Source organism: Heloderma suspectum, chromosome 4 (assembly GCF_057233095.1).
Source record: "Heloderma suspectum isolate Gila_16-S chromosome 4, 16-S_ref, whole genome shotgun sequence".
NCBI lineage: Eukaryota > Metazoa > Chordata > Lepidosauria > Squamata > Helodermatidae > Heloderma > Heloderma suspectum.
Genome location: NC_139461.1, coordinates 23,687,387 through 23,709,292, shown reverse-complemented (window position 1 = coordinate 23,709,292; position 21,906 = coordinate 23,687,387). Strand labels below are relative to the sequence as shown.

Genomic DNA, 21,906 nt, shown 5'->3' with positions numbered 1-21,906 from the left:
TCTTTTCATTAAATGACAAATATGAATCCATTTCCAAATGTGGGTTTTGTAAGAAGTGATGTTTCACAACACTGGACAGATTTATCAGAAATGTGGAGGGTGTGGGAGGAGAGAAAATCTAGCTTTCCTTGCATGACTAAAAATTTCCTCAAGGCACTCTTAGGGTTATGGTAATCAGAGAAATTTGAATTGCTTGGTTGCTCTACAGTTCCAAGAAAAGCTTTGTAGTAATTTCATCGTGCACCAGCCCCAGTGAGTGTGTTTCCAGCCAAACTAGATAGAACACTGGAGATCCATTATTGGCTTTCCTAGTACCTTTTTTATTTGTCAAAGGGCTTTTCTACCCCAGCCTAAAATCCTGCATTTAAAATGAGGCTTTACTCATGTTTCTATTGGGGCAATTCATGAATGTCAAATAAGTAACATAATGAATACAAGTAAAATTGGGCAACTGGAACAGATACAATATCAGTCAAATCTAAAATCAAAGTTATATCTTTCAGGTTACTATCCCTAAGAAGCACATATAGTTTATGGTGCATCCAATGTGCCCTTTTATTCGCAGAAGGGTATTTGCTCTATCAGAGGCATCTATGAGCATTTATTTATGCAACAATTAAAATTTAATCTTATGTCAGGCAGTATTTCAGAAGAATAAATTAGAAATTATTCAGTGTGTTGTTGTTTTTAAAATACTGATATCTGAGTACAATGCAAAAGAAAATAATGAAAAATATAAAGAAAAATTCAACATTCAGCACTTAATTTGGTTTCTTCTGAACAAGGGAAAACAAAGTGTATTGATCCAGTAGGCAAAGTTGTGCTCTGCAGCTCAAATTTAGCAACTTATGAGGTAGCCAAAGAACACATGTGGATTCCTCTCAGAGGTTTAGGTGAGCTTAGTACAACTCATGTGAGAACTCTGCTTATCAGGAATTCTGAAGACTCCCCCACCAACAGGAAGAAAAGCTAGAGGAAGTAGTAGAGTAGAAGTTGCTGCCTGTATATCTCTAAGGGTAGTTTATTCTGCTTCCCTCTCTTTTTGGTAGCTAATTGTCACTAGTTGGAAGGGAGTGGGGGAAATTAGCAAATAAAGGAGAGGAGATACACATAGCTCAGAAACTTCTTCATTGAGTGTGTGATACCTACTCCCTCCAGCTTTCTCTGCCACTTGGTAGGGGAACCTCTAGAAGTCTCACAGGCAGCACTCCCATAGGATGGGGTTGCTCTCATACAGTAAGCATTAGGAGAAGCCAGCCTCTACATAGCTAAGCTTTAATGTAAGTGGCAGAAACTGTTATGTACTGCTTAACAGCCTTTTTGGCTTTTTAAAAAGGAAACCCATACAAGAGTAAATATTCCTCCAACAGTGCAATACCATTTTACTTAGAAGTAAATCCCATTCACTTCAAAGGGACTTACTCCCTCATAAGTGGGTATAGAATTGCAGCCTAAGGGAACAATCCTATGACCACTAGTCAGTGGCTAGATGGCCATAGGATAGGGCAGTTCCCAGAAACTGGCTTCGGAGCCTGCACTCTGAGGTCGGTTCCCTGAGAACTGACCTCCACCCCCTCCCACGCTGCCTATGAGGCAGCACAGACCGGCCCCAAGCTCTGAGCAGTAAAAACGGGATGTTCCTGCTGGTGTGTCAGGGTGGAGAGATTGGAAACACTGGTACAACACGTCCTACATGTCGTCCGGCTGCTGCTTCCCATGCTCCAAGGTCCCACGGCTACACAGCTGAAATTGGCTGTCTAGCCGGAAATGCAGGGCAGCTGAAGATTGGGGGGACAATCCCCTCCGTGCTTCTCCTGCCCTACATTGGATAGGTGGTCGCCTCCAAGTTCAGAGGTGGCCACCTACCCCTGTAGGATTGTGCCCTAAATGTGTTATACTTCCTTGTCTAAATGTACACCCAATCTATCATCAAAAAATACTTTGTGGGATTCAATAAACCTGTGGGACTAAGGAACAGGTTGTTAAAACACCTGGTTCTAACAACCACAAGGCATACATACATATCTAGCTTATAAGAACCCTACCTTCACAGATCAGCTTCTGAGTCACTCTCTTTATGCTTTTGTGGTGGCCTTTTAATACCAATGATTAGGTCAATACTAAGGAGCCTAGCTGCACACTGAAGAACAGAAACCACTAATTGGTATTTACAAGACACAGATTCTAGACCTTTTTGATTTGGCTGAAGCTGCTCATTATTTCTGAGGGCACTGGTAACTTTGAGATAGAGCTTAGGAAAAGCTTTTCTTTTCTGTGTCTTACAGAGGGTTTTTGGAACATTTAGCAACACATCAGCAATCAGAGTACAAAGAATTGACATGTTTGGTGATTGGCATTGTTTTGCATAGTAAGACAGGTAATAATGTAATAGGATCTCAAAGATCCCACCTACTGGCACAACTGATCCTGCTTTTATACAAGACTTGAAATTACTCTGAATACTGCTTTTATTATTCTCCTCATAGTTTAGTCGTACCAGGCCAAGTTGTGGAGCATCACTTTTCTTACTGGCTTGTAGCTGCACAGGTATATTTCTGGAACTGGTGCTTTCCTGTACTGTGGCATAAACAAGCTGATTATCTTCAAGCAATTCATTCTCAGCCATTATGAACATTTCTTTTTGATACCTGTATTTCTGAGATTGATTTAGTGGGCTTACCAAAGCTTTTTCACTTTCATGTAGTACTGAGCACATAGCATCATGCTGCAAAACAAGATAGGGCATGGCAATGCTGTAGGACTTAGGCAGATCCACAGATGCACATGCTAACTCTTGGCCTTCCACTGAAGCAGAAGCTACAGAAAGCTTTTCAGTGTTAAACTGACAAGGACTCAGCTGCTTGGTACTGGCCTGAACATTACTACAACCAGTGTGCTCCTCCACAAAACACTGCTGTGCAGCTGAGCTACTATCTGCAGCATTTGAAAGACTTTGACTTTCAGATTTTGTTTTACAATGGTCAGTCAGATGAATGGCCGTAAACATTTGTTGTAGCATTTTGAATGCTCCATGAAAAGCATAAGCATGTTGCTTAGTAACTGCAAGAACTGGTCCACAGAAAATCACACAGTGGAGCTGAAGGGCACAAGTTCTTGTAAAGCCAATGTGAACAAATCTTTTGCCACCAAGCTGTAATGGCTGGCAAAATTTTGCTACAGCTATTTCAGTTATTTCACTGCCAATATTGTCCACAGATGGCCTAAAAGGTGATATTTCACAGATCCTACAAATAAGAGCGATTTCCTCTGGTGACAGACATTCTACAATAGATATACCACATTTTTTTGCATAGTAATGAACAGTTTCTTGTTGTTTTACACTCGACAATAACACCTTTACGTTATTATCCTGCATGTGCTTTATAAGAGCTTCTGTTCTTTTTGTAATCCAGATTTCAGACGCCTCATACTGACTTTCAGTCATTATTGCAATTTCTATACCCAACTCAGAAAGAGAAGTGTGGACAGGTTCCGTTATAATCAAAACTCTTTTGTCACCATCTGTAGGACAGTATATAGTAAAGTCTCTGTGAAGAACAAGCCCATCTAGGATCCTTGAACTTGAAACAGGAAGGCCTATCACAGTAGTATGCAACTCAGGAAAACATTCATCTACCAAACATAGTACTTCACTCCTATTTTTATCAGTTGTAACTTTGAAGTAGAAATTATAGGTCAACTGAGAAAGAAACTTTTGTCTGTTATTTCCTACTTTCCCACAAAAATAAGCTTCTAATACCAAGCCCATTGTGCTCCTACTTATTTCAGCATCAGAAACAGAAAAGACCGATAGAAAATGCTTTTCAAGGTTCTGTGTCATTATGGGGTCCAGGATGTCTGTTTGAATCATCATAAGATATTGGGAAATGTGCTTCAATCTGTAAGATTTTTCTTTACGTTTTTCTCTTCCTTGGATATTCTCACAAAAGGGAGCACCATCTCCTTTACCAAGTTTTTCAAGTTCTTGGAGTAAAGCGGAGAGTAGGATGATGAATGTTTTAGCACCATCTCCAATCAAATCGCAGTGTGTAGAAATGCATGCTATCATCGTTCTGTTAAAAACCAAAGAGTAAACAAAATATTCATTTACGAAATAGTTTATTTGACATATTTAATTCTCACAAAAGTATAGCAGAAAAAACAGTATCAAGACAGATGAAGCTGACAAGGAAAAAGTTTAGGAAGGAGAGTAGAGGGGGAGGTAGGTAGTGAGAAGCAAGGCTGGGGTGGGATCAGAAGGAGGGGAAGGATGGAGCAATAGCTGAGCAGTACAGAGTGGACAGAGGAAGGCAGAAGAAAGAAAGGAGAAGAGATGAGGAGAGGATAGAAGGATCACTTTCTTTCTTGGCTCTGTTATCTCTCCATGTGATGGAGACTAGTGACTCCCCCCCCCCCCCCCCGATCACATAAACATAGACACAGGAAGATACAAGCAGAGCAGGTTAGGAAATCCCACACCAAGTACTACTTCTCTATGTGCCATAATACAGTGCAGACACACAACAAAGATCAAGAGGAGCCATACTGTGCCACCTCCACCCCGCCCCGCCCCGCCAACAAACTCATCTCACACACATTTGGGGTACCTGGAGATTGACCTCCTGCCCAGGAAATAAACACATTTGCTTTCTTTTTCCTCCCCACTTATCTCACTCTGTCCTTCCCCCACTTCTCTCCCTCCCTCCCTGAGGAAAACTGGGGGGGGGGAGAGCACAGCATGCAGGGAGGGTAGGGTTAACCCTTCCTTCTCCAATTGCTATCCCCATAGAAGTCATCCCTGCCTTGCCATTAAGCTGAGAAAAAACCCCAGTAGGTCCAATGGAAGTCCCCCCCCGCCAAGCTTACTTGTCATGCTAGGGAAGGGGGTGTTGGAGCATGTGGGGATCCCCTTGAAAACTGTCCCCTGCAGGGCAATTAAACTGAGCTGGAAAAACCCTCCACTGGTACCAATGGACATCCAGGGCTCTGAGGAACAGATCTGGGGACCCGGGAAAAAGATTCAGGGTTGGGGCTCCATGGGCTCAGACCTAGCAACTGCTCTGTGTTCTTCATAAATTGTGTAATTAATTCATGGAATTTGCTACCACAAGATGTGGCAATAGCCACTAGTTCAGATAGCTTTAAAAGGGGCATTAGACAACTTCATGAATGACAGATTTCATCACTAGCTTCTAGTCTTGATAACGATATCGAACTACTAGGCCAGCCTTCCCCAAACTGGCACCCTCCAGGTGTGTAGGAGTACAAATCCCATTACCCCAAGCCAGCGTGCCCAACACACTGGGGATGCCACCAGGCTGGGGGAAAGCTGACTTAGGTTCAGAGACAGAACACCAGTTGCAACAGCTGGAAAGGGCTCTTTCCCTCATGCCTTGCTTGTGGGCTTCCCAGAGGCCTCAGGTTGGGCACTATGGAGTGCAAGTGCGGCATAAGATGAACTACTGCTTGGTCTGATCTTCTTATTGACTATCAATTTGTTTAACCTTCTTGTAAAGCCATCTAAGGCAGTGGCTATTAGCACATCTTGCGATAGCGAGTTCTGTAAGTTTGTAACGCGTTGTGTGAAATAAAGGCTTCAGGCTTGGGCATGGGGCAGAAACGGCCTTGGTCGCCTTGGTGAATGATATGAGGAGGGCTCTGGATAAGGGCGAATGCTCTTTCCTTGTTCTCCTCGACCTCTCAGCGGCTTTTGATACCGTTGACCACGGTATCCTCCTGGACCGCCTGGAGGGCTTGGGCATTGGAGACACCGTATTGCGGTGGTTCCGGTCCTTCCTCTCTGGCAGGTACCAGAGGGTAGCACTGGGAGAGGAGGTTTCAGACCCATGGCCACTCACTTGTGGTGTGCCACAGGGTTCCATCCTCTCCCCGATGCTATTTAACATCTATGTGAAGCCGCTGGGGGCTATCATCAGGAAGTTTGGAGTGTGGTGTCATCAGTGTGCGGATGACACGCAGCTCTACCTCTCATTCAAATCTTCACCAAGGTTGGCCGTAGAATCCCTGTCCAATGTCTGGAGACGGTGAGTGGCTGGATGGGGAGTAATAAGCTGAAGCTGAACCCTGACAAGACTGAGGTACTTTTGGTGGGAGACAAGAGGAGGTTAGGGGATGCTGACCTGGTGTTGCATGGGGTACGGCTACCCTTGAAAGACCAGGTCCACAGCCTGGGGGTCACTTTGGATTCCCAGCTGTCCATGGAGGCTCAGGTGTCAGCTGTGAGCTGGACAGCGCTGTATCAACTCCATCTGATACGGCGGCTGCGCCCCTTCCTTCCTGACCATCTGCTCCCATTGGTAGTACATGCCCTGGTCTCCTCTCGTTTAGACTACTGTAATGCGCTCTACATGGGGTTACCCTTGAAGACGGTTTGGAAACTGCAGCTGGTACAGAACGCAGCGGCTCGCCTGATTAAAGGCAGCTGCCGGCGAGATCACATCACTCCAGTGCTGAAGGAGTTGCGCTGGTTACTAGTTGTTTTCTGGGCCAAATTCAAGGTGTTGGTTTTGACCTTTAAAACCCTATATGGTTCCGGCCCAGCCTATCTTAAGGAGCGCCTCCAGCAACATCAGACAGGCCGCTTAACAAGATCAGCCTCGGACGGCCTTCTCTCTGTCCCATCAGCCAGGACTGCTAGACTGGTGGGGACGAGGGAGAGGGCCTTTTCTGTGATGACCCCCACTCTGTGGAACTCCCTCCCTAAGGAACTCCGTCATGCCCCCTCTTTAATGAGCTTCCGTCGTGCATTAAAAACGTGGTTGTTCAGGCAGGCATTTGGGGTGGGTTAGGGTATTTTAGAAAATGTTTTTATTGTAGAGTTTTATTGTTTTAAACTGTTTTATTATACGTTGTACATTGCCCAGAGTGGCTGGGTGACCAGCCAGATAAGCGATTAATAAATTTAATAAATAAATAAATCCTCCCCTGGTCTACACTACACACTTCAGGGCTGCGCAGCATTTCAAACCTTCCCCATCTCTTGCACTTCTGGGAGACGCTTATCTCCACTGGCTTCTGCCCACTGTTCCTTCATAGAGCTGCCAGCCAACCTCCTTTGTTACCTCGGCCTCTCCTCACAGCCAGGGCCTATGTCAAGGGTAGGCACAGTCGGGCACCTGCCAAGGGCCCATACCCCTGCAGGGGCCCACTGATGAGAACCCCCTGGACTTGCTCTTTAGCATTGCAACCTGCTTGTTCACTTGCCTCTCGCTCTGGCCTAGACAATGGTGGTAAGTGAGGAGGAGGAGTAAATACCACTGCGTACTTGTTTCTTGGCTCTCTGCCTGTTAAGCAACCAACCGGAAGTGATGATGAAAAAGAGGATAAGAACGTAAGAACCTAAGAAGAGCCCTGCTGGATCAGACCAAGGGTCCATCCACTCCAGCATTCCGTTCACTCAGTGGCCAACCAGCTGCCCACAGGAAACCCACAAGCAGGACACAAGTGCAACAGCACCCTCACTGGCAGCTGGTGTACACAACTCACTGCCTCTGGTACTGGAGGTAGCACATAGCCATCAGGACCAGTAGCCACTGATAGCCTTCTCCTCCAAGAATTTGTCTAACCCCCATTTAAAGCCATCCGAATTGGTGGGCATCACTACATCCTGTGGTAGAGAATGCCATAGATTAACTATGTGCTGTGTGAAGAAGTACTTCCTTTTATTTGTCTTGAATCTCCCACCAATCAGCTTCATGGGATGACCCCAGGTTCTAGTATTATGAGAGGAGAAAAATGTCTCCCTATCCACATTCTCCACGCCATGCATAAATTCTGTAGACCTCTATCACGTCTCCCCTGTGGAAAGAATCCTTTAACCTCACCCCTGTGTTGTGTATACCCCAGAGTAGCAACGCAGTTATAAGAATGCCGTTGGCATCTGAATAAGGTGTGCAACAGATGCTTGTGCTTATGTTAAGTCTTAACCAGAGTCACTTCATGTTTGTTCACTAAGCTCACCCTGTCTTGGCTCCTCAGTCTGTTGGAAGCAGATTACAGCCTTTCAGCAGCTTCTCTGGGAATTGCTAGGGAGTATAGGTTCCTCTCTTCAGCAAGGAGATCGTTACCTTGTCGTGATGCTGGAGCTTGAGCACCTCAGTGATGCCATGAGCTAAACTGTGAAGGGACACCCAAGACGGGAAGGTCATGGCAGAGAGGTCAGACTAAATATGATCCCTGGGGAAGGTAATGGCAACCCACCCCAGTATTCTTGCCGTGAAAACTAAATGGATCAGTACAACCAGAGACATGTCAGTATATCATAGGAAGATGGGACTCCCAGGTCGGAAGATGGTCAAAATGCTACTGGGGAGGGACAGAGGATAAGTTCAATTAGCCCCAGATGTGATGACGCAGCTAGCTCAAAGCTGAAAGGATGGCTAGCGGCCGACGGTGCTGGTGATGAACGACGAATCCAATGTTCTAAAGATCAACACACCATAGGAACCTGGAATGTAAGATCTATGAGCCAGGGCAAATTGGATGTGGTTATTGGGGAGATGTCAAGAATAAATATGGACATTTTGGGTGTCAATGAACTGAAATAGACTGGAATGGGCCACTTCACATCAGATGACCACCAGATCTACTACTGTGGACAAGAGGACCACAAAAGAAATGAAGTATCCTTCGTAATTAATAATAAAGTGGCTAAAGCAGTGCTTGGATACAATCCAAAAAATGATAGAATGATCTCAATTCGAATTCAGGGTAAGCCATTTAACATCACAGTGATCCAAATATACGCCCCAACCATAGATGCTGAAGAAGCAGAAGTAATCAGTTCTATGAGGAACTGCAGCACCTAATGGACAATACGCCAAAGAGAGACGTTATTTTCATTACAGGAGACTGGAATGCTAAGGTGGGTAGTCAAACGACACCTAGAATTACAGGCAAGCATGACACTTGCTCCTTGGGAGGAAAGCTATGGCAAACCTAGACAGCATAGTAAGAAGCAGAGACATCACCTTGCCGACAAAGGTCTGTATAATCAAAGCTATGGTTTTCCCAGTAGCAACGTATGGCTGTGAGAGCTGGACTATAAGGAAGGCTGAGCGCCGAAGAATTGATGCTTTCGAACTGTGGTGCTGGAGAAGACTCTTACGAGTCCCCTGGACTGCAAGGAGGTCAAATCAGTCCATCCTAAAGGAAATCAACCCTGAGTGCTCATTGGAAGAACAGATCCTGAAGCTGAAGCTCAAATATTTTGGCCACCTAATGCGAAGAGAAAACTCCCTGGAAAAGACCCTGATGCTGGGAAAGACTGAAGGCAAAAGGAGAAGGGGACGGCAGAGGATGAGATGGCTAGATAGCATCACGGATGCAATGAATATGGACTTGAGCATGCTCCGGGAGAGAGCACAGGACAGGAAGGCCTGGCGTGCTGTGGTCCATGGGGTCACGAAGAGTCGGACACGACTGAACGACAGTACGTCTAGTAGAGCATGGCTTGAGTTCTTCCCTATATGTGATGTATTTCACTGTATAAAAGCTTGCCCCACTGAATGTTCTAGGCTCCCTGCCCCTTTGCTGACAGAGTGCCTTGCTGGCCATGGAATAAAGCACTTTTTGCTCCGGGAGTCTTACCCGTGTCAACGAACAAAGAGCGTGTTCCGCTCATACAACACCCCTTGCCCTCCTTTTTTCCAAGCCAAACAATCCCAGCTGTTGTAACCTGCCGTCGTAGGGGAGATGCTCCAGCCCCTCGATCATTTTAGTTGCCGCTGTCTGCACTTTTTCCAGGATGAGATGCAATTGCCGCCGGTGACATTGGCGGTGAGGAGTCGGCTCCCTGAGGGAGGAGGCCTACTGAGCGTGTCTCGCCGAAGGGCTCTCAGAAACCTGGAGCCGGCACTGCCTGCCCACTCCCCGAACATGCACTGAGGCCGTGAACCCGGCTCGGCGGGGACGCGGGGGGCGGAGACCGTGATTACCTGGCCGTTGGCGAGCCCACGTTCAAGGCCTCCAGCACGCGCCGCCCGTCTCGCGACAGCAGCACCTCCCCCGTGGGGCGGGTGAGCAGGGCTTGCCCTCCTTGAGGCCCCAGAGAGCCGCGCACGACCCCCGCGAGCGCCGCGGCCTCCTGCACCAGCCGCCCAAGATCCAGACGCGCCGCGGTCGCCATAGCAACGGCGCCGCGGCTTCAGCGGGATGCGCGCCTGTTCTCCTGCCGCAGGCGCTATGACGCCACCTCTCCCTCCCTCCAACCAACCAACCCCTCACTCCTGTGATTGGTGAAACCTTGAGCCGGATTGGCGGAGATGATTGGTGGGGCATCAGGGCCCCGCCCCTTCTTTAAAAAAAAAAAAAAGGCTTCACGGGCCATCGCGTTTATTCGCCGCGGGCGGGCTGTTGGCGTTCTCCATTCCAGTACTTAAGCTTGAGAAGGGAGGGGTGGTGAATGGATTAAAGTGTTGACAATATGCCTCCCACACTTCCTCCCTAATCCCAAATGCGGTTGCCTCAACAGCTGTGCGGATGAAACTCGTCTTAAACCGAATCCCGCTTTCCTCTGGCTGCGCGCCCCGCCCGCCTGGGTTTCTGAGGCATCTTTCGGCGGTAGCTCCTCCCCCGACGCGCGTGCTCCCACTGAGGCCCCGATTCCGCCGCCCCGTCGCAACCACTGAGGGCATCGCTGTCCTCCCTCCCCTCACGCAGCCTTCCCCAACCCGGTGCCCGCCAGCTGTCTTGGACTACAACACCCAGCGTTCCTGACAACGGGCCGTGTTGGCTGGGGCTGATGGGAGTTGAAGTCCAGCAAGCTGAGGGGCGCGCAGGTTGGGGAAGGCTGTTAGTCTTACGGCGACGCTCGCCTTTTCGCCTCCATGGCAACAACGAACGCCTCTTCATCCCCTCCCCAGACCGTGACGTGCCAGCTATTTTCTGTCAGAAACGCCACACCTCTCGCGCCTTACGTCACATCGCACTAGGCTCCCGCGGGACGTAAAACCCGCCCCTCTCCCTTCCCCATTGGCTCAAGTGCCATAAGACCATCTCAGCATAGCACCGCGGATTGGTCAGGTGGGGCTGGGCTACGAGGCGCGCGGCGCCGGCAGGAGGGAGGCGGGAGCGGCTCATTGGCATAACCCCCGCCCACTCCTCAGCTGGCCTCCACGCTCTCCCCCCCCCTCTCCTGGCTCTGCTCAGCCGCTCAGCTAGGGATGCGAGCATCCTCCGTCGCTGAGCGCACCTTTGCCGCAGCGAGGGCAGGCGCCAGGTGACCCGCGCCCTGTGAGGAGGGGGGCAGAAAAGAACACCGGGAGACTGGGAGTCACTTCCCTGAGGCGGCGGAGGGCGAGGAACAGCAGCAGCAACAGCTAAGAGCTCAGGTGTCTTCCCCAGAGAAACCGGGGCTGAGGGGAGCACCAGGGGCCGCAGCATCCGTGGGACCCGAGAGTGCCTTTCTAGAAAGACGAGAAATACACGAGTGGGGCAAAAATAAAATCCCTCCCGTCTTCATGTATGCATGATGTACCTCTGTCTATCTACCTATTGAGGAGCCCTGCTGGGTCAGATCTGTCCTTATTTCCCACAGCAGCTGCCAAGCAGATAGATGCCTCTGGGAAGCCTGCAAGTGGGGCAAGTGGTGTCTCTAGTTTAGTAACTTTCTTTTTGTGTTTGTTTTCAGGTAAAGGAAGCCTTATGAAGAGAATGGAAAGAGGCAACATTGTTTGAAAGCTACATTCCTGATGTCCGGGTTGGATTTTGACATTTCACCTTTAAAACACGTTCACGATCCTTGCTTGGCTGTGGCTGTTGTTGGTGAATGAAGGGTTAAGAGAAGAATCCTAAAATTTGTATTGGTGCAAACCAGAAGACTGTTGAACAAATGAAAATAAACGGTATCATTTCTGGTGATACCCATTGACCTGAACATGCACATCCATCATTTTTCCCTGGTGCCTAAGCTGAGAAACTGTTTTTTGTGACCAGGGAGAGTTTTGTAGTGAATATCTTGCAGTTTGGGGAGTGCTTTGGCTTTGCATTATATTTTCTATTCTCCTCTTGTTTCTAAATGAGGGTTTTTGTAATTTATTAAAGCAATTTGTACAGGTTGTGTGTGCGTGTGCAGGAAAGCTGCTGTTCGGAAGTTCAAAATCAACCTTGTAAAAGGAAACTCACCAGTGACTGAGGCAACCCACCCTCTCCGCACAATGTGGACTTTTCTGGGCATCGCCTCTTTCATCTATGTCTATAAGAAATGTGGAGATCTGCTGAGCTATGCCAACAAGGAGGTGCTGATCTCCATTGTGGTGTTCCTCTCTCTTGGTTTGCTGCTCTCCCATCGGTACAGGTCATGGGGGCTCAAACAGCAGAAGCACAGGCAACCCCGTTGCGGAATGCTCTCCAATTTCCTTGCTGCTGTGCCACTCATTGGTTTTTTCTGGACGAAATCCCATGCTGGTTCACCAGAGGCATTGCAGCCTAAATCCAGAAAGGTATGTTGGACAAACCGGAACTGCATTCCCTTTCTGATATTTTAAAATAGTAGTCTTGCTTCCTTCAGACAGATTTGCTTTTAATATTTGGGACTATTGAGAGGGAAAATATCCATATTTTTTTTAAAAAAGTTCTTACTGCAGATTTGTGCTCTTAAAAGTATTCTCATGGGCTTTGGTGGAAACCTGTTTAAAACAGCATCCCCCAAATTGAGGGAGAGGAATCTGGACCTTGAAGTTTTGGAAAAATTCCAAATCGTTTTCTCTCATATGTATTCACTACGGGTGAAAATTCTGAGCTGTGTTGTTTGGTAGCAAATCAATGAAAAATAATATACTGAAATTATAGAACATTTGTTCCCCTGTTATACAATCCACTGACCATACAGAAATGCACTCTGTCCTCCCTTGAAATGAAATCCCCATCCATTCTGTTTCTGTCTCTCCCGCACAAACACAGAGCTAGACACCCCATGTACCCTATATACGTGTGTGTGTGTGTGTGTATACACACACAGAGAGACACCTTCTCCTTGTCACTGTAAGTGCATGAAAAACCACACTCATTCTCTTAGGATATCTTCAAAATTACCCCTCTCTCTAGATTACTCTGAAACCCTTTCTCTCAGTTTCACACATATGCACTTTCATTCAGTCAGACATGCAACTATACAACCCTCCCCAACCCCCTTGGCTGCTCCCAGCTGGCTCCCCTGCCCCCCCCCCCCGGTTTCCCCAGTTCTGCTGGCTTAATGTTGCCTTTCCTAGCCCCCTGTACCCTTTAGATTCCTCCCCACAGCTTACCAGACAGCAGCAACAGGCTTCCCCTGACTTTTTCTTGGTGGTTGGGCTCACTGCAGAGAAAAGTGTTGGCTTGCAGCTGCCTGCCATCATTTCCTAAATATGTCTCTGAACCCCTCTGGGACATTTTTGGAGGCTTCACTTCACTTTGAAGCAATCCCAGCTGCCAAAAAGAAAAAAATGGTAGGCACAGAATGTCTTGGCCCATGCCACGGAGGGGGGCCATGGAGGCACTGGTGCCCATGCACACTATGTTGCCTACCTTCAGTATACAAGTTTATTTGGAAGTAAGTTCCATTATATTCAATAGCACTTATTCCTTAGTGTGTTTAGAATTGCAGACTTACAAGGATTATAGTTTTAGGATTGGTCTGTAAGGCAAATCTATGCACACTTATCTGGGAGTAAATTTGACTGAACTCGGTGAGGCTTAGTTTTGAATAAATGTGATCCAGTATTATGCTAGTGGAAAAATACAGGCATTGTTCTGCTAACACAGGGTGATCAACTTTTTTCAGTCCCTGGGCGAAATTGGTTTTGGGCAAGCATGTTGGAGGCCACATGCCAGCAGAGGGCAAGCGCAGGGCTGCCCCAACCATGGCATGTGGCCCTCATGTGATTATCCAGATCCCATTCGCTCACACACTCCCTCATATACACACACTCACACATCACCCCTCCCCCACTGCAGTCAGGCTTTTAAAAAGCTTCCATTGGTGGCAATGGAGGCTTTTTAAAAGCCTGATTGCAGTGGGGGAGGGGCGACATGTTAGGGATGGGTGTCGCATGGTTGGGAAGGGGAGAGGTAGCTCTTCCTTCCCAGTGGTGATCCTCCCAAATGCCCCGAATGCTGTAATGAGGCTCTTAAAACCCTTTTAGAAAGCCGCATTTGCCATGTGGGAGGGTGGAGGAGAAATCCCTTATCTCTGATGGGAGATAAAGGCAGGGGCCAGATGGGGACCACCTATGGGCTGTTGGTTCCCCATCCCTGTGCTAGCACTTGGGTGACCATTAGCAGAACGACTACCACAACTAATGCAAGCAATATCTAGACCAATGAAGTCATAATGAGTTGTGCAACAGCTTGCTGAATGGCTTGCACAAGCAGAATCAGATTATTTGTGCAAGGATGAAAATGGGGTTTCTGCAAGTGATAGAAGCAGTGTGCTAGCAGAATGACACCATTGGCGGTATAGAAAAATGAAATAAATAAATAATTGGATACAACCTTATAACTCTACTGTAACAAAGGTTAGGCTGGATGTGGTTCCTCACAATATTTATTCATTTAATTAATTAAAGCCATCTGCTGAAAAGGGCTTCCAGAGTGGCTTACAAAGATCAATAATGACACAGTCCCTGCCCTCAGGATTACAGTGAGCCCATTCACGTATGTGTGAGTGGTTGATAAGCCACGGTGGCTTATTTACCACCCTTGTGTGTGCACTGCCCGATTTCCCTAATTACCTTCACTGGGCACAGCTTTTTGTTGTGTGTGAACCCAGTGAGGATCCCATGGTCTGTTCTAGTGTTCATGGGTGTTTCATTAACCACCCCACCCACCCATGCCAGATTAACATATAATGATAAGCCATGATCTGTGAGGGAAATTAGGGAAATCAGGCAGCATGCATGGAGGTGGTTAATAAGCTCTCATTCTAAGAGAGACAGCTCATGCACACAGAGATTGGAAGAAGAGGAGGAAAAAAAGTTCTTGCTTTTTGCATTCTTAAAGAAAAGGGTAGTGTGATTCAAAAACTAATTAAGCTGATGTGCTAGTGTTTATTTGCTTGTAAAATGCCTGCCACTAGGATGAACAGAGAGGAGGACTTGAAAATTGCATGCACCTTTATGGGTCGTAGTGTTGTGTGCTTCCGTTGTATCCTGGGCACAGGTACGTTATACCCCACCTCATTGTACCATGAGGGGAGTGTGGTTAAGTGCTAGAGAGGAGGCAGAAGGTCCCAGGTTCAAGCTCCGGCATCTCTAAGTAAGAAGATCTCAGGTAGCAGGGGTGGAAAAAGAACTCTATCTGAAACCATAGAAAGCCACTACCAACTAGAGAGAATAGTACTAGGCTAGATGGATCGATGGCTTGATTTGGCTTCATATATTCATTAGTGGAGTGGGGATGGGATGGCAAGGTTTTGCCTTCACTCCACTTACTGTCCCCAGCTGCAACACTTTACTTTATCCTACGTCTATCTGTTTTATATTATTTCTCCCCATTTTTACCCCACTTTTTTTCCCAGGCGGGCTAAAAAAGCAGCTTACAATAATTAAAGTTTAACATGGTACTAAATCTAGAAACAATTGAAAGCCAATCACAAACAAATATCAAAAAACACACAACCAAGTGAAGTTTCTTTACAACTACAAAATAACAATCAGTGCAATGGAAAGCAAAACAATTAAAAGTATTCTCTGAAGGCCTTGGCCAGCTTTCAGAAAGCCAGCAAAGAGCCAGCCCTGCAGACTTCTTGTGGATCAGTATTCCTTAATTGAGGTACCACTACTTTAATTGTTTGTTTTTGTTTTCAGTTCCTAGTCACAGTGGATGCCAACTTCTAGGGATGTCAGAGAATTCCACCACGGATCTCGGTGAGGCCGAATGCCAGTGTATTCAGCCCCCCGAAATCTGTGGCGGAATGGCCTGCCCCCCCCCCCCCCGGATCCCGTCTGGGACGAGACTTACCTGGGGCGGATCTTCCGGGCGGTGGCTTGAGCGGTGGCGGCCGGTCTTCCAACCGGCTGCTGCCGCCGCCATTTCCACACTTTTGAAGAAAAGAAAAGAAAAAAGACGTGATAGGGTACGTAAAGATTTACGTAGCCTATCATGGCTAGGTTTAAAAAAAAAGAAAAAAAGGCGTGATAGGCTACGTAAATCTTTACGTAGCCTACTATGGTTGGGGGTGGGTTTAAAAAAAAAAACGCGTACGCAAATGGCGGCGGCTATGGCCGCCGCCATTTGCGTTCCTTCTTTTTACCGTCTTAATCTACATAAATATTTACGTAGACTATGACAGCGAAAACCAAGCGGAACGCAAATAGCGTAGCGGGCGCTATTTACGTCCCCTTTTGATTCGCCGTTTTAGCCCACGTAAAGATTTACGTAGGCTAAAACGGTGAATGAAAAAGGGACGCAAATAGCGCCCGCTACGCTATTTGCATTCCCCTTGATTTTCGCTGTCATAGTCTACGTAAATATTTACGTAGATTAAGATGGCCAAAAAGAAGGATCGCAAATGGCGGCGGCCGTAGCCGCCGCCATTTGCGTACGCTGTTGTTGTTTTTTTACCCAGAGCCCTCCATGCCTGGAAATCCGCCTGCGGACGGTTCTGGCCGGGCCGGCTGCTCCGCGGAACTGCCGCAGAGCACAGCTGGCCGTTTGAGGATTCTGGGGGGGAGGAACGGAGCACCTCCCCCCAGGCCAGGATTCCGGGGGGAGGGACGGTACACCTCCCCCCCACCATCAACATAATCCGCAAAAGGTAAGTCACTTTTGTACATCCCTACCAACCTCACTCCTGACACTCCCTAGATTCCCTCCCCTCACCCAGCCATCACCAGCCAGAGTAGATCACACTGAACCAATGGCCTAACTCAGTAAAAAGTATCATTTTTTCTCTCCCGTAAACACTCATATTGCCCCTCCTTGAAGTACTCATAAAGGGCCGGTTCCAGACTCAGTCATGCTTAGAATAAACTCACTGAAATCAGTGAGGCTTAAGTTAGTCATGACTGAATCGAAGCGTGATTAAGTCTGGATCCAACCTAGTGAAACCAGAAGAGAGACACTGCACAGATGAAGGAAATCTACCCTTTTCTTTAAAGAGTAAAAACTATCCATAGCATTTCATAAAGAATCCTGTCACTTGTAATATGTAAAAGAAAAAATGTTAATAAGAAGAAAACCTACATAATACCCACAGGAAGACAAGGCCCAATAGAGTGATTTCCCCATGACCTATAGATGCAGTGTACATGTGCTCAGATAAATTCTGGTGAATTTCTTTCTCACATTTTAACGATTTTATTGTTAGGGTTGCCAGGCTGCACCCTGGAGAATGAACTTTCTGTTTATACCCACCAGTCAAGCAGGTGATGGATCTACTGGTTCCTTCCCTGGTCCTTTGCCTATTCACCTAATACAGTCTTCCCCCTACCTGGTGCCCTCCAGATGCTTTGAATTTCAGCTCCTATTAGCCCCAGCCAGCATGGCCAATAGTCAGGAATAATGGGAATTGTAGTCCCATTGGGAGGGCATCAGGTTGGGGAAGGCTGATTTAATATATGCTACTGAGTATAAAAACTAGCAGAGTTTAAATGGTAAAATACATGTGCAGCACCATCCATTCTGAATAGTATTTGCACTTTTAAATGGCTGAATTTCTGTATAATAAACATGGAAGCTTATCACCATTTCCATGTTTATTGGAGGCAGATCTCATTGTTTCAATGTGCATGCAGCTTTTAGAATTGACTGTACCTGTTTGTGCATTGTGCCATTGAAACGTGGGTACTTTTCTGCATGCTTTAAAAAAGAGCTTTTTAAAAAAATACTGTTTTATCTTTCACTGTTTTAATTTTTTTTTGTAAGCCGTCTTGAGCATTTTTAATGGAAAGGTGGGGTATAAATTATTTTAAATAAAGTCTGGATCAGTTCAAAGAAGAGGGAGCAGGGACATTGAGTGAATGGATAATTTAGAAAAAAAGAACTGTAGAGGAGAAGGTGATGGGTTTGGTTTGCAGATGGAGCCCAATGAGCTGGTGTAGTGAAATCTACCAGTTCAGGCTGCTAATTAATGCTTGTTTATAACCCTTCCCCATGTTAAAACAAAATCTCTGAAAGTAAAGATGCTAGCATATCAGGACAAAATGTTCTGTTCTAGCCTGTTTCTTGTGTTAGTTTTCTACTTGCAGAGGGGTTTTGTGGTGTTTGTTTTTTAACCTGGGAGAGTTAGCATCTCTACCACCTCAAGATTTCAGCACCTCATTCTGCTCTATCTGCAGACCAGGCAATGGATTACATCATGACTTAGTCATCTGTACAGCAGACCCATTGAAATCAATGGGACAATATAGTCTTTATTAACTTGTCCCATTGATTTCAGTGCATCTACTCTAAGTATGACAGTCTGGATCCAACCCCATTGCTACAAAGCATGAAGTACAGGTTCAAAGCATGAAGTACATGATTGTTGGGGCCAAAACAAGTGAAGTAGTTGACAGTTGAGTGAATTCTGATACAGTTATTCCAGCAGCTAAATATTTGCTTGCTGAATCCTTATTGATAGTCTAAAATGTGGAAAAGACTTAGTGGAGTTTCAGAAACCCTGATGGAGCCTGCAGCTATGGGTGTGTGTGTGGGGGGAAAGTACTTGATATGTACATCAAGTACATTTATATAATTTGTATGAAAGCTGGTGTAGTTGCTAAGGCTAGCTAAGCTGTGATCTGGGAGTTTGCTGGTTCAAAACTCATCTTGGCCATTGCCCCAGCCAAGCTGCTGTCTCTGCCTCAGCCCTCCCATCTGCTTATGGGGAGAAGGTTACTGGTCTCCCTTACAGGGCTCTTGTGGAGATTATTATGATAATGTACATGATGTGCTTTGAGCACTGAAAACACTATATACATGTCAGTGAGGTTTATATATTTTAGTTAAAATAGTTATATCCTACTTTTCTGCCTAACAATAGGCCTCCAAGGCAGCTGTCAATAAGGGAGAACGAACACATAATAAGGTTATTTTCAAAGGCACTGTTGATTTATTAAGCCTCTGGAGTGACGATGATGGAAAATGTCCAATCCTCAAGCCTTAGATATTGGTGCTGTAGCTGTTTTAACTGCTTGAAAGTTCCATGGAGAGGGTAGTGGAGAATAGCGCCCCCCATGTGTGCTACCTAGCAACCAGGGCAGGGTAATGCCAGAGTTTTAGTCCCTGGGGGGATGGGGTATTTCCTCACATGGGCAACTTGATTATCTGCAGCTCCTGATTCTTCCTACTCCCTAGGCCTGAGATGCTGTTGCTATTTGAAATAGCATGAGTGGAATTTGCTGTTTCTTCTGTGACTCCCATTACTTAGGATGTTGCCTTATACCAGATCAGACTATGTGCCCATCTAGCCCAATATTATCTACTCTGACTGGCAACCGCAATGAAGGATCTCAGGCAGAAGTCTTTATGTAACCTGCTACCTGATTCTTTGATGGTAGGGATTGAACCAGGGACCATCTTCATGTAAAGCATGTGTTGTTCTGCTGCTTACCTTCATAGCTGCTAAACATGCTTGAGGGCATGTCTTAGTACCTGTCTGAAGGAAGGAAATACTAGCAAGGCAGTACTAAATCCTTCATTAAGCTGTCAGAGTTGTGAAGGAACTGGCTTATGTAAACTATGTATAACTAGAGCAGCAATGACTGACAAATGACAGTAGTTGGAATTTCCCTATAATTACCTAAAGCAGATTATTTGCAACAGCTCAGTTCTTTGCAGGCTATTTAAAGCTGAATTGCTTTAAGCTTTAAATCACTCTTACCTCTGATCAGTGTTCAGAGCAAAAGAAGCTTGCGGGTAGGGATGGATGGATTTTGTAAAACCGGTTCCGTCTGCGTTTTGTGGATTGATGGGTGCCTTTTGTTCCATTGTCCACTCATTGATGGAATCGTTTTTCCCCAATTTCCTGAATTTGTGCAAATTAGCACTTGCGAAAATGTGCGAATCCCTCTTAAAATGTGCAGATCCCCCCAAATGCTCATTTTTATGATTTAGCCTATGGGGGAAATGCCCATTTCCGCCAGTGTTTTTTTTCATTTTACATATTTTTATATGACTAAATTTGTGTAGAATTCCGGAAAGTAAAAGAAGGTCTGTAAGTCCATGGAATCTGTGCAACTTGGCAAAAGCCGGTCTGCTGCAGAATCAGTGGGTTGGATTTATAGAAATCCAGTCATCTGATTCCGTTGCAGATTTCCCCGATGTCCCTACTTGTGGGCCAGATGGGGAATCTGCGAGGCCCATATTCTGGAGGTTCCCCAACCCTGATCTAAAATAGCCAAGAACCTGAGAACAGAGGTTACAGGAATGAAAAGTAAAAAAAAAAAGGCCCACCAGACCTTCTCAAGTTCTGCTGAGCCTGTTTAGCTCCCCCTCTGTAGGACTTGTCTCATGTTGTGATGCCATAGAGTTCTATGTTTCCTTGGCCTCATTTTGCATCACTGGCTGAAGCTGTTGAGCGGCCTGGAAACTTGCAGTATGATGAAACCACAACATGGGAACATATTCTTTGAGATAATACAGAAGGGGTGGTGGAGAGTTAGTTATGTGATTGCTTTATTCAGCAGCAGTCACACACTTATTGTGAGTTATGCCTACCTTAGTCCTGAATGTAGCAAGTAAAAGAAACAGAAGTTTGGGTTTGCAATTGGTTGGCAAGACAACACTTTTCTGGGAAACTGAATGGGATGGGGCCATGGATCTGTCTCAGTGGTGTTGTGCAACTCCTTATATGGAATCTGGAATTTCTTAGGGAGAGTTTCTTGGGCATATGCTCAGAATTCTTCCCTTCATATGCTGTGCTCAGGTGGTATTTTGTGATCCAAGTTATTAAACTCCTTGAAGTGAATGGGACTAAAGCTGTGATAAATCCATATGCCTGGAGTTAGCACTCATCACAGCAGCTTATAAATGCATCTTTTTTGTCCTGTTTTTAACTTCATCTTTACACAGGGCAGAAGAGGTGTCAATATCTCACCTGAGACCACAAATGAGTCCGCTACAGCTTCAACACTCACTCCTCAGTATGATCCAGAAGTTATCATTGTGGGGTCTGGTGTACTCGGCTCTGCAATGGCAGCAGTGCTCGCAAGGGATGGAAGGAAAGTGACGGTAATCGAGAGGGATTTGAAAGAACCTGACAGGATAGTTGGAGAACTGTTACAGCCTGGGGGGTACAATGCTCTGAAAGACTTGGACCTGGAAGGTATGTCAATGATGATAAAACCCAAGTCTTTGATTAATAGGTCTTGCTCTGATGTGTCCATTGCCTCAATTTTTTAAAATAATTCAGTGGAGATCCTGAATTCTTTCAGCTGCACCTTCTATAACAAAGATAAGAATATAAACAGACACACACACACACACACACACACCCTGCCCGTCTGTTGGCTTTCAGGCTGCAATGACTATACAGCCTAAGCTCTCCTTCCCCTATCTTACCCCTATAGTTTATATTAACCTTGACAAAAGAAGGGAGAAAAATCAGGGAAATAGAGAGGGTGAGAGGACAAAGCAAACAGGGGGAAGACTTCTAGATCCAGAAGTGAAGAAACAATACCTCATCCCAGAGATTTTTGTGCAAATGTGAGAGGTATCTCTCAGTCTGAATGTTATCCGTTCTGTGGTCACCAGCTAAAACATGTAATTATACTACCTGTTTATGCCTAGCAGTGTCTTAGCTTTCTAGGCCTGAAGGACTAGGCATTTAGCAAGCAGAGCATCATGGAGCAGAAAAAATTTTGTAAGTGTTTTCCCTCTAAATTATTATATCTACATCCTTCTTTTACATGGAGATCCTGTACAGATTGCTAACTGTGCCACACCGACCTAGCTTCAGTAAAGCTACAGCAGCTAGTGTTCTCACAC

The 21,906-nt window shown here is 46.0% G+C and overlaps 2 protein-coding genes across 6 annotated transcripts in view; one reads left to right on the top strand and one right to left on the bottom strand.

The window, feature by feature from the left end:
• Window positions 1-307: 307 nt before the first annotated feature.
• BBS10 (Bardet-Biedl syndrome 10) lies at window positions 308-10,224 on the bottom strand. 2 transcript variants are annotated; one of them, XM_084848820.1, is made up of 2 exons: window positions 9,957-10,224; window positions 308-4,073 (listed from the first exon to the last, which is right to left on the bottom strand). In XM_084848820.1, exons 1-2 carry the CDS (start codon window positions 10,145-10,147, stop codon window positions 2,048-2,050), a joined length of 2,217 nt encoding a protein of 738 aa, XP_084704946.1. In that variant the 5' UTR covers window positions 10,148-10,224; the 3' UTR covers window positions 308-2,047. The 2 variants fall into 2 exon arrangements, with proteins under 2 accessions (XP_084704946.1, XP_084704947.1); XM_084848821.1 differs by lacking the exon at window positions 9,957-10,224 and adding an exon at window positions 7,981-8,136.
• Window positions 10,225-11,051: 827 nt separating this feature from the next.
• Window positions 11,052-21,906, top strand: part of SQLE (squalene epoxidase) — a 37,703-nt gene continuing 26,848 nt past the window's right edge. The window contains exons 1-3 of one of the 4 annotated variants that reach the window (XM_084847972.1): window positions 11,052-11,351; window positions 11,651-12,461; window positions 20,992-21,244. In XM_084847972.1, coding sequence (XP_084704098.1) covers window positions 12,177-12,461; window positions 20,992-21,244 — 538 coding nt within the window. In that variant the 5' untranslated portion in view covers window positions 11,052-11,351; window positions 11,651-12,176. Of the gene's footprint in view, window positions 11,483-11,650; window positions 12,462-19,180; window positions 19,475-20,772; window positions 20,846-20,991; window positions 21,245-21,906 lie in introns of those variants that run through there. The other 3 variants (XM_084847974.1, XM_084847975.1, XM_084847976.1) reach the window with 3 other exon arrangements.

What these genes read in the sequence shown, in the direction of transcription:
- BBS10 (XM_084848820.1), bottom strand. Translation starts at nt 10,147, where the DNA reads ATGGCGACCGCGGCGCGTCTGGATCTTGGGCGGCTGGTGCAGGAGGCC. An exon ending in GTGGGCTCGCCAACGGCCAG is followed by an intron (nt 4,074 to 9,956) that starts GTAATCACGGTC and finishes GGTTTTTAACAG; the next exon opens with AACGATGATAGCATGCATTT.